Genomic DNA, 13,056 nt, shown 5'->3' on the forward strand with positions numbered 1-13,056 from the left:
GATAGGTGCTGAGAGAGGGCATCAGACGGCAGGCAGACAGAAACCACAATCACACACAACAGGCCAATCTGATCACACAGATCACAGCTTGTCTAACTCAATGAAACTATGAGCCATGCCCGGTAGGGCCACCCAAGACGGACGGATCATGGTGGAGAGGTCTGACAGAATCTGGTTCACGGAGAAAGGAATGGAAAACCACTTCAGTATTCCTGCCTTGAGAACCCCATGAACAGTATGAAAAGGCAAAAAGATAGGACCCTGAAAGATGAACTCCTCAGGTCGGGAGGTGCCCAATATGCTACTGGAGATCAGTGGAGAAATAACTCCAGAAAGAATGAAGGGATGGAGCCAAAGCAAAAACAACACCCAGTTGTGGATGTGACTCGTGATGGAAGCAAGGTCTGATGCTGTAAAGAGCAATATTGCATAGGAACCTGAAACGTTAGGTCCATGAATCAAGGCAAATTGGAACTGGTCAAACAGGAGATGGCAAGAGTGAACGTCGATACTTTAGGAATTGGTGAGCTAAAATAGACTGGAATGGGTGAATTTAACTCAGATGACCATTATATCTACTACTGTGGGAAGGAATCCCTTAAAAGAAATGGAGTAGCCATCATAAGTCAACAAAAGAATCCGAAATGCAGTACTTAGATGCCATCTCAAAAATGATAGAATGATCTCTGTTTGTTTCCAAGGCAAACTATTCAATATCACTGTAATCCAAGTCTATGCCCTGACCAGCAACTCTGAAGAAGCTGAAGTTGAATGGTTCTATGAAGACCTACAAGACCTTTTAGAACTAACACCCAAAAAAGATATGCTTTTCATTGTAGGGGACTGGAATGCAAAAGGAGTAAGTCAAGAAACACCTGGAGTAACAGGCAAATTTGGCCTTGGAGTACAGAATGAAGCAGGGCAAAGGCTAACAGAGTTCTGCCAAGAGAACGCACTGGTCATAGCAAACACCCTCTTCCAACAACACAAGAGAAGACTCTACACATGGACATCACCAGATGGTCAACACCAAAATCAGACTGATTATATTCTTTGCAGCCAAAGATGGAGAAGCTCTATACAGTCAGCAAAAACAAGACCAGGAGCTGACTGTGGCTCAGATCATGAACTCCTTATTGCCAAATTCAGACTTAAACTGAAGGCAGTAGGGAAAACCACTAGACCATTCAGGTATGACCTAAATCAAATTCCTTATGAATATACAGTGGAAGTGAGAAATAGATTTAAGGGACTAGATCTGACAGAGAGCCTGATGAACTATGGACAGAGGTTCGTGACATTGTACAAGAGACAAGGATCAAGACCATCCCCATGGAAAAGAAATGCAAAAAGGCAAAATGGTTGTCTGAGGAGGTCTTACAAATAGCTGTGAAAAGAAGAGAAGCGAAAAGCAAAGGAGAAAAGGAAAGATATTCCCATTTGAATGCAGAGTTCCAAAGAATAGCAAGGAGAGATAAGAAAGCCTTCCTCAGTGATCAATGCAGAGAAACAGAGGAAAACAACAGAACGGGAAAGACTAGAGATCTCTTCAAGAAAATGGGAGATACCAAGGGAACATTTCATGCAAAGATGGGCTCAATAAAGGACAGAAATGGTATGAACCTAACAGAAGCAGAAGATATTAAGAAGAGGTGGCAAGGATACACAGAAGCACTGTACAAAAAAGATCTTCACGACCCAGATAATCATGATGGTGTGATCACTCACCTAGAGCCAGACATCCTCAAACGTGAAGTCAAGTGGGCCTTAGGAAGCATCACTATGAACAAAGCTAGTGGAGGTGATGGAATTCCAATTGAGCTATCTCAAATCCTGAAAGATGATGCTGTGACAAGTGCTGCACTCAATATGCCAGCAAATTTGGAAAACTCAGCAGTGGCCACAGGACTGGAAAAGGTGAGTTTTCATTGCAATCCCAAAGAATGCTAAAACTACCATACAACTGCACTCATTTCACACGCTAGTAAAGTAATGCTCAAAATTCCAAGCCATGCTTCAACAGTATGTGAACCGTGAGCTTCTAGATGTTCAAGCTGGATTTAGAAAAGGCAGAGGGACCAGAGATCAAATTGTCAACATCTGCTCGATCATTGAAAAAGCAAGAGAGTTCCAGAAAAACATCTCTTCTGCTTTATTGACTATGCCAAAGCCTTTGACTATGTGGATCACAATTACTGTGGAAAATTCTGAAACAGATGGGAACACCAGACCACCTGACCGGCCTCTTGAGAAACCTGTATGCAGGTCAGGAAGCAACAGTTAGAACTGGACATGGAACAACAGACTGGTTCCAAACAGGAAAAGGAGTACGTCAAGGCTGTATACTGTCACCCTGCTTATTTAACTTCTATGCAGAGTACATCATGAGAAACGCTGGGCTGGAGGAAACACAAGCTGGAATCAAGATTGCTGGGAGAAATATCAATAACCTCAGATATGCAGATAACACTACCCTTATGGCAAAAAGTGAAGAGGAACTAAAGGGCCTCTTGATGAAAGTGAAAGAGGAGAGTGAAAAAATTGGCTTAAAGCTCAACATTCAGAAAACTAAGATCATGGCAACTGGTCCCATCACTTCATGGCAAATAGATGGGGAAACAGTGGAAACAGTGTCAGACTTTCTTTTTTTGGGCTCCAAAATCACTGCAGATGGTGACTGCAGCCATGAAATTAAAAGACGCTTACTCCTTGGAAGGAAAGTTATGACCAAACTAGACAGCATATTAAAAAGCAGAGACATTACTTTGCCAACAAAGGTCTGTCTAGTCATGGCTATGGTTTTTCCAGTGGTCATGTATGGATGTGAGAATTGGACTGTGAAGAAAGCTGAGTGCAGAAGAACTGATGCTTTTGAAATGTGGTGTTGGAGAAGACCCTTGAGAGTCCCTTGGACTGCAAGGAGATCCAACCAGTCCATCCTAAAGGAGATCAGTCCTGGGTGTTCATTGGAAGGACTGATGCTGAAGCTGAAACTCCAATACTTTGGCTACCTGATGCAAAGAGCTGACTCATTTGAAAAGACCCTGATGCTGGGAAAGATTGAAGGCGGGAAGAGAAGGGGACGACAGAGGATGAGATGGTTGGATGGCATCACTGATTCGATGGACATGAGTTTGGGTAGACTCTTGGGAGTTGGTGATGGACAGGGAGGCCTGGCGTGCTGCAGTCCATGGGGTTGGAAAGAGTTGGAAACGACTGAGTGACTGGACTGAACTGAGCCGAAAAGGCATAATAGGGGGCAATTTTTTCCCCCTCTTTTCTACGATTTCAAAGTTTTATATAATAGGAGAATATTACTTTTGAAATAGCAAAAAGTGTAATTTAAAAGTCTTTAAAATATTGTAAAGTAATTAGCCTCCAACTAATACAAGTAAATGAAAAAAAATTCTTAAAGAGGAAAAAAAAAAAGTCTTTAAGTCAAAGCAATTTTAAGGAAGAAATATGAAGCTGGAGAAATCAGGCTCTGTGACTTCAGACTATACTCCAAAACCACAGTAAACAAAATAGTATGGTACTGGCACAAAGACAGAAATACAAATCAATGGAACAGGATAAAAGTCCAGAAATAAACCCTTGTGCCTATGGTCAATTAACCTATGACAAAGGAGGCCAGAATATACAATGGAGAAAAGATAGTCTTTTCAATAAGTGGTGCTGAGAAAACTGGGCGGCTCCCTATAAAAGAATGAAATTAAACCATTCTCTAACACCAAATACAACAGCAAACTCAAAATGGATTAAGGATCTAAATGTAAGACCAGATACTACAAAACTCTAAGAAAACAACAGGATGATCCTAGACAGAAAACACTATAACATAAATCACAGCTATATATTTCTGTATCCTTTCCTCAAATAATGGAAATAAAAACAAAAATAAATAAATGGGACTTAAAAATAAAAGCTTTTGCACAGCAAATGAAACAACCTACAGAATGGGAGACAATATTTGCAAACTATGTGACTGACAAGGGATTGATTTCCCAAATATACAAACAGCTCACATAGCTCAGTGTCAAAAAAAACAAACAATTCAATTAAAAAACTGGGCATAAAACCTAGACAGACACCTGTGCAAAAAAGACATACAGATGGCCAACAGGCACACGAACAATGCTCAACATCACTAATTATTAGAGACATGTAAATCAAAACTAAAATGAGGTTATCACCCTACTCCAGTCGGAATAACCATCATCAAAAGTTTACATACATTAAAAAAAAAAAAAAGTGTACATACATTAAATGCTACAGAGGGTGTGGAGAAAAAAGAACCCTTCCACAGTACTGATGAGAATATAAATTAGTAGAACTACTATGGAGAACAGTATGGACATTCCTTAGAAAACTAAATACAGAGTTACCATATGATTCAGCAATCCCACTCCTGGGCATATATCTGCAGAAAAACATAATTCCAAAAGATACATGCACTCCAGTGTTCATTAGCAACAATGGCAAGACACGGAAGCAACCTAAATATCCAGCGACAAACGAATGGATAAAGATGTGGACTACAATCGACTATTACTCAGCCATAAAAAAAGAACAAAATAATGCCATCTGCAGCAACACGGAGGCCCTAGAGATTATCACACTGAGTGAGAAGGCCAGAGAAAGACAAACATCATATGACATTCTTTATATGTGCTATACATATATACACACCAATGAACTTATTTACAGAACAGAAACAGACCCACAGATATAGAAAACAAACCTGTGGTTACCACAGGGGAAATGGGGGAAGGCATAAACTAGGAGCTTGGGATTAACACAGACGCACTATTATACAGAAAAGAGGCACCCAGCAAGGACCTACTGTATATACAGCACACTGAACAACACTCAACCCTCTGTAATAACCCATATAATCCGAAAAAGAACATATGTACGTGGAACAGAATCACTGTGCTGCACGTCTCTCAAGCTAACACAACACTATGAATCAAAAGTAATTCAAAAAAATATATATGCAGCTTGTATTTGAAAAAAGAAGTCTGTTAGATAATAATGAGAAGCAAGTCCTCAGATCTATAGTTTCTAATGTATTCTTTACATTGATAAAGAAACTTTATGAAGTTTATAGATTCATTCTTGAGCAAAATACCAACAATGATAGTAACAGTACTTTACCTGCTCCCTTCCGTGGGAGCTCCATATTCCACTGGGGCTTCGTGGTGGGCGTGCCGTCACAGCCTGCGGAGTGCTGGGGCATCAGAGCAGATCTCGAGTTAGCTGGCCGATATTTGGAGAGCCCTAAGATGCAAAAAGAGGAAAACTGGGGATTTATTTACTTCCCAAAAGAAGAAAACAGTCTACCTTAAAACCAGTATCAGTTCAACAGTAAAACTCTAATGATAAAAAGAATACTATTTTTTAAAACCACTGAAGATCCCATTTGATTTAATCCTTTGTCATGGTTCCAATATACTTAAGTCTGAGAAAAATAAACATTCAAGAAAGACAGTTCACCTGACTGAACTGCTGAACACATAAACTGGAGTCTATATTCTGGAGGAGAACCATGTCATGTCATGTTTTTTATTATTTATGTGGAACTTTGCATACAGTTAAGCATGGCTGTTCTCCCCAAAATTTATTAATAAATTCCATTACAATATTTAACTAACAGATCAAAATAATTTAGGGATTACAGAACAAACATATTTAAAACATGAAACGTTGTAATGGTAAAACATGAAGAGCACTGTCGTACCAGGAGACCCAGGTTCTAACGCCAAATCATTCACAAGTTAAATACACAGTCCAGGTAAGACATTTCTTTCTTTGTGTCTCATTTTCATTTGTCATATGGAAAAGTCTAGGATTTGGATCTAGCACTGAGGTGGCTATTACTTGGGTATGTCATTGAGGGCAAATTATTTCATATGTCTCTGCTTAAACTTACTTATCCATACAATGGACAGAATAGAAAAATAATTGTTAAGATTGCTTATGATTATGAAAGCCAAAGAATTCATGACCTTTCAGTTTTCAAATATAATTAGGTTCATATTCTCTTTGATGCCAATTCTCAAATTCTACTAGTTCATCCCAGATTACTGGATAGTAAAAAGTAATTTAGATCTTACAAACAAAACTAAACAAAAAGCCAAACAAAAAGCATACCAAGGTGGGTAAGGGAGAGGTGCACAAATATAACACGTTTAAAAACCCCATTCAAACACAAAGGTCATGGAAGATAACCACATCGAGCATGAATTATAAGTAGGATTTTCCAGTAAAAAGAAATAGGAATAGTACCTACTCCTGACAACAACAACAAAAAGTCACATTCATAATTAAAGAAATATAAACTTGAATTATGATAATCATAATAAATAATCATTTTAAATGGTAATTATAGTTACGTATCCTTTAAGTTATCACAATGGCAATAAAACAGTATATGAAGTACAAAGCATGATAATAAATAGTGATGAATTACGTCTTTATCAACATGGGTGAATTTCAGCAGCATAACGCTGAGTGAAAAAAAGCCAAGTCATACTGAGTATCACACAGTTTTCATATAATTCAAAAACTAAAGGCAAAGTAAACATAAAGATCATGTATCTGTGTGGTACACTGTAAAGAAAAGCAACAGAATGCTGAAGAAACAACAGCTGAGACACCGATTACTCGCAAGGCAGAGAGGTGGACAGAATCGGGAGGGAAGCACAGTGAGAACGGCCGCAGAACGGGGACGCTGCACAGGTTACGGGTGGGGGGCAGGGTCACCAAGACCTGTTTATTACTGTATTTCACAACTACAAGCAAGTCACACCAAAGCTTTACTTCTGAAAACTGTGGATCATATGAACTAGGCATAATCTCTTCAAAAAGCATTATGGCAGTAACACCAAGAGTATGAAAATCTTCTAAAGATAAGTATCTTAAAATAAAGCTAAAATTAATCTTTTTACCAAAAATATATTTTAAGGGATTTATCCTAAGAATTTGACAAAAAAAGAAACAGAAGCTTCTGTATGAAGACACTCAGAGAGAATTACTTGCATAAAATTAAAATCAGAAACAAATGCCTGCCCACAGGGAAATAATAAGGTAAATTAAAGTTTATCAACTCAATACTGTCTCAGGTAATATTTTCAATGGAAAAGATTACGATGTTTGAGAGGTGTATTTAAAAATCTATAACATGACATATTACATGGAACAAGCAGTCAAGAAGAGAAAGTAGTTGCGTTACGGGCTGCATTAGTTGTAGTCAGGAAGTTTTATATATAATTATAGTTACATTATTTAAAAAAAACAGACCTCTTATTTTATTTCGAGGTTAAGTCTAAACTTCAAAAAACAAAGAAACAAAAACCAGAGATTAAAGCTACTGGAAGGAATCTGATGAATGGATTTTTGAAAAAACAAATCTAGAAGTAAGCCAAATATTTAAAAAGAACCAAAACAAAGTAAAAAATCAAAAGAAATACTTTAAAAAAATTTATTCCTTTGCCGATATGTGTTATCTGATACAATCTAGTATTCTATACTGCCTAACTCTAAATTTTATAGCTATTCTCTTGCCAGTAAAGCAACACACCTTCCAACATTGATATCACGCGAACTCCCCATCACCCCAGTGGGTGCAGGACACTGTCTTACCTGGAGTTGACGGCCTTTCAAGCATGTTTAAATGATGGGAAATGAATGCCTGGCTATCATGAACAGTATCCATATCAATCTCTTCCTCGTCTTGAGAACTTGAAAACTGTAAGACAAACAAAACAAAGGAAGAAAGAAGCCATTATATCATTTTATGCCTGGACTTTTGCTCTCAGGAAAGGTAGCAGAAAAGCCACAGGATATAGCCCCAAAACATTTAAAAGGAAAAGTAGTCCTCTTCTCAAAAAGCATTAAGAGAAAGAGAAGATGATGTGGCCCAGCCTCCAGAAGCAGCTCCCTGGGAGCTACTGAAGTGTGACAGCGGCTGGGGTCTGCCCCACGCGTGGCGAGCAGCAGAGAGCTGTGTGGGTGGTGCACACAGACAGAAGCGGCGTGTGGGAACGGAAGTCTGAGCGTCGCTGGAGTGTCTGAGACGGACACTGGCGTCCTCTGACAGGTGGGGCTGCCCCATCTGTCCTGCTGAGGAGACCACGGTGAGTGGTCACGAGGTACCAGGCAGGTGAGCGCCCTACGCTGCTCACACAGGTGGAGCCTGCATGTCTTACTCTGATTTTGAGTCTGACTTTACTGCTATCCTCATTCTTCTCCAGTATTTGACCAGGCTCTAGTGGGGACCCCAGTGGTGTGTCAGCCTTCCTCTTCACTCCCTGCTGATGAGCTGACATATTACATGAGGCTTCCTTGGCAAGGTGATCATCTTCCTGTGGCAATATTCAAGATCAAAATTAGATTCCTGAAGACAAGTAGCTCACATTATAGCTGAAAACTAAGACCTACAGCAACCATGCAGATTAGAACATGCCCAGTGCCTCAAAGTTATCAGCAATGGGCTGGAGACGAACCTCACCCTCTCCTATCTGCTGGTCTTTCTGGGAGGAGAAGGGAGATATTAAAGGGAACTTTTAAAACTTTCCCCGCAGCATATACCTTTTGGTGTCATTTTCTCCTCTTATCCTGAAGACTCCAAGTATGAAAGTGGATAAATCAACATATATGGACAAGAATTATAAACATATTCATTTCCACTGGCTTATAAATAGTCAGATATAAAAGAGCTCTTTAATGAGACTTTTTTTTTCCTATGAAAAGATTTGTCTTACTTCTTCATAACCCAAACTCTAGGATACATCTTAAATTTACAACAAATAAGTATGATTATATTTCAGAAAATCTAGGTGAATAATCTCTTTTAAATGACTATTACTAACTAGCATAAAGAGAAATTTAAGTTTTAAAGTGTCAAAACACCAGTAGGGTATTGCCAGGCAAGTAATCTGGTCTAAATATTGGTGAAAAATGAAGCTTGAAGCACTGGGGATCTTGTGTCATCAATGAGCAAGACACTTCTGGGAAACTTTCTTTAAATTACAGTAAAATAATTGATATGGATCCTGAAGGTCTTTCTACAATAAAGTCTCATAATTTCACAATGCATAGTTGGAAATAAAAAGCTCTTGTAAAAGCAAATACATACACATATACATAAACTAAAAAAAACATAATGCATTTCTCCTCCCCCAACCAGCAGATTACATGTTCACCAGACCATTCATTATTACCTAATTATTTACTAATGATTCAATAAGCAGTTGTCAGGCACTTTTCATAGGTTTGGAATGATGCTATTAATGCAAAGTAGCAAAAAAAGAGAAAAGTCAAGGTCCTGTGTTCAAAACAGCCTGCCATTACAGTGTACAGACAAGTTCAGTTAATATGTAACTAGTTAAATGTTCAATTTTCTCCTACTCAGAGGAGACATTTTACACAAAGGTGCAAAGTCACTGCCGTCCCAGAGCAGTAAGTGGGCTGGCATCTCAGCACCGGTCACGTCGCCATCACACAGCTGTCAGAAGCACTTTAGAAACTGCAAAGTGCTAAGACAATGCCAGCCAGCACTTTTTTAAAATGGTGCGAGAAGCTGTTAGTGGCTTTAAAATCCACTAGTTCTAAAGAAACAATTCTCTTCTTCGGAGCTCTAAATAATAAAACTACTGATACTTTTTCCATATCACGTGTGATTCTTACAGGGTTCTGGAATCCAACTAGCTGTGCGTGACTACTTGGATTCACTGCAGCTTCTTGGTTGCCTGCTATGGCCTCTGGAATGATGGTTGGATTCAAGACAGCTTTCTTCTCCTTCAGATTAAGGACCAAGCCAAGCTCTGGCAAGGGTAAGCAGGAAGGTCTACTGAGGCCAAAGAGCGTGACGTACAAGTCCACAGCGCCACACCGCAGCCTCCAGTCGTGAGCCGCGCCTAGGGGGCAAGCGACAGGACAACAGGTCAGAGTGCACGTTCACCCGCACACCTCCACATGCCCAGAGCCTGCACAAAGCAAGGGGAGAGAGGATCAGGACGGCTAGAGGAGCCGCCTACTGACCTGGGCCCCAAGGGCAAGCCCTCTACTGTAAAGATGCTTCCTACGCTGACACCAGGTACCCACACACTGTCGCAGAAACCACGAATGTTCTAAGGAAACTGCATCTTACAACTGAAAAACCTAATCATTCTCCTACGAAATAAAAATTAGACACCTGCCATATTTAAAATCTGAAAGTAATAAGTTTGAGCATTCAGATTTGTTTCCAGGGTGGGGTTCACGAGGCTCTTGGTGTGCCGTCTCCCCAACATGCTATTAAAGAAGAAAATCGGACAGAGGGAACAGGGAATGAATGGATGTGGAGCAGTTAACCGAGGAGGAAGAATTAAAAGGAAGATTTAAAGCCAGAAAAAAAAAATACTATTCTTGGAGTATTAGATTTATACTGGGCTTTCCTGGTGGCTCAGATGATAAAGAATCTGCCTGCAATTCAGGAGACCTGGGTTTGATCCCTGGGTTGGGAAGATTCCCTGGAGAAGGGAATGGCAACCCACTCCAGTATTCTGGCCTGGAGAGTCCCATGGACAGAGAAGCCTGGTGGGCTACAGTCCCTGGGGTCACGAAGAGTCAGAACTGGTCCACAGTCATTCTCTGTCCACCTGGCCCGATTCTCTTCTTTAACAGCATGTCAGGCAGGTGGCACACCAAGAGCCTTCACGAACCCTACTGAACCCTGCCACTGGAGACAAATTCTAATGCTCAGATTTACTACTTTCAGATTTTAAATACGGTAAGAAACCCTACAACTATTTGAATTAACACAATTCTAACCTTAGATTTATTGTAGAAGAAGTGCTTGCTCAATACCTACATATTTGTGCTGTTCTATTAGGAATGTTTAAAAAAAAAAAAAAGCAGCAAACCGCTGAGATGGCAACAGGCTGTAACATGTATTGGCCAGAGGAAAGCTGCATCTGCAGAAACTCAGTCTAAGGCGGTTAAGAGACGTCTCAGCTTCTCTGACGAGGATCCGTGTTTTCACCTCCGAAATTAGGGTTGTGGTCTCAGAGTATACCTCAACCCACAACAACGGCAGACCAGAGCACGGTAACGTCAGAACTCTTCCCACTTTCCTTTCATTCCCCCAGTGGGACATTCCAGGTAGACACTGCCACCACAGAGAACTGCCAAGATGAGATTATCACCGAGGGTTAGACAATGACTGCAGTTTCTAGCCAGAATTTAAAATTTACAACAGGTGAGAAGAAATATTCTTCTAGACAAGAAAAATAAACCACATACATAATTTTGGCCAAGAACTAGGGTTTCAGAAGAGTACCACAATGTTTTAAAAAAGAGGAACAAAAAGGAAAGACATTGTTACAGTAAATTCAGGACAGTTAATAATATTAAGTTTTGTGGGTTTTCAACAACAAATATTAGAGTAAGTAAATAAAATGCACTCAAGTAATGATTTTGATGAGATATACTTTAACAGACCCTGGGTCAGGAAGATCCCCTGGAGAAGGAAATGGCAACCCACTCCAGTATTCTTGCCTGGAAAGTCCCATGGAAAGAGTAGCCTGACACGCTATAGTCTAATGAGATGGCAAAACAGTCGGACGTGATTTAGCAACTAAACAACAACTGGAACAGATAAGTAAGTGTTATATGAACTATATGCAAAGAAAATCCACATGGATTTTCAACTGTCAGAGGATTACAATTTTACAGAGTTCATACTACATATACTGCTCTGTATTAGGCACTTTGCACATCATGAAACACCTGTCAGTCTTGAGACATCTTCAATTTTGCTACTACGTGGTAAGGGAACAACAGATACACGATACTGCTGGAAGCAAGAGGAAGCAGCAGGAGCTCTGAGAAGCGTGAGTTTTTATATCATAAAAACTACAGAGAAAGCAGAAATAGGAACAGTACAGAGTGAAGGTAAGGATTTTACAGTGGAAATCCATTTCCTTCTCTGGAATATCCACACCTGGACACTTTAATGGACTGAAACTGCCCAATGTTTTGGGGGCCCTCGTTACCCTCCTCCTCAATGCTTTTCACACATGGAAAGGCTCCGCAGAGGACAGGGATCGGACTCCTGGACCTTCATCACAGAGGCTGGAGGGACTCAGCCCTCTAAAGAATGGAATGAAGGTTGCCGAAACAGTGAGCCCTCCGTGTCTACCACTCGGGTAGGGCAGGAAAAGACGCCATCTCAGACACTCTGTCAGTAAAGAAACCAGAAGGGCTCAGGGTGCATTTACAACTGGAATAAGACTAAACCCTGAAGGTGAGTATTGCCCAATTCTGTCAGCTGCAAATAATGATTCTGGAATCTTTACATACTGTAGATGACATCAAAACCAGTCAGGCAGCTGAGTATGGACTCTTAAAAAGTTTTTTTAAAAAGCATTATCTCAGCTTTAAGAAGCAGGTGGGAAATGTATATTTTGGTGAGCTGGGGTGTCCTGTGTCCTGAAGGTCCGCTAAGGACCACGAGGCAGCACAGGCCATGAAGGCTGCTGAAGTCCCCAGTCCCCAGAGCAGGCGTGCTGCTACTTGGTATTTCTGTGTGGGCTTTGGGTTTGGATTGGTAAAGGTTTCAGCAGGCCTTCAATTTGGATGGAGGAAGCAGCACTATTCTGTTCTTAAGAGAGGACCTTGACTGTTTCCCCCCCCTAAAAAACCTGAGTTATAAATATTACAACTTAAGGCCGATAGGATGGAGCTAAAAAATAAGCGGTGCTTCTGCTAAAATGATAAAACAGAAAAAAATGAGAACACTGTATTTCAAAACCATGGAATAAAATCTTAAAATGGGTGTCACTTTCCAGTGGCATTAAGTGGCAGAGTCAGAAAAGATGGACAGGAAGATCAGGACAGAACCAACCACACGGCAGTCATGCTTGTGGGGCCTAACTGTACACACTCTCAGCGTCCGTCATTGATAGGCAGAGACGAGTTTACTGCAAAATGTCCTTGGGGCTTCCCTGGTGGTCCAGTGGCTAGGACTCTAAGCTTCCACTGCAGGGGCCATGGGCTCAAACCCTTGTCAGG

At 40.4% G+C, this 13,056-nt stretch overlaps 1 protein-coding gene across 4 annotated transcripts in view; it reads right to left on the bottom strand.

Annotated features, from left to right (window-relative positions):
* TAF2 (TATA-box binding protein associated factor 2) overlaps positions 1 to 13,056 on the bottom strand; it is an 85,401-nt gene that overhangs the window by 11,915 nt on the left and 60,430 nt on the right. For 3 of the 4 annotated variants that reach the window (XM_043879113.1, XM_043879112.1, XM_043879115.1), the window contains 4 exons: positions 9,691 to 9,920; positions 8,211 to 8,366; positions 7,645 to 7,750; positions 5,158 to 5,280 (listed from right to left, as the gene is read on the bottom strand). In XM_043879113.1, the coding sequence (XP_043735048.1) occupies positions 5,158 to 5,280; positions 7,645 to 7,750; positions 8,211 to 8,366; positions 9,691 to 9,920 (615 nt within the window). The remainder of the gene's footprint in view (positions 1 to 5,157; positions 5,281 to 7,644; positions 7,751 to 8,210; positions 8,367 to 9,690; positions 9,921 to 13,056) is intronic. The other variant, XM_043879114.1, reaches the window with a different exon arrangement.

Source organism: Cervus elaphus, chromosome 21 (assembly GCF_910594005.1).
Source record: "Cervus elaphus chromosome 21, mCerEla1.1, whole genome shotgun sequence".
NCBI lineage: Eukaryota > Metazoa > Chordata > Mammalia > Artiodactyla > Cervidae > Cervus > Cervus elaphus.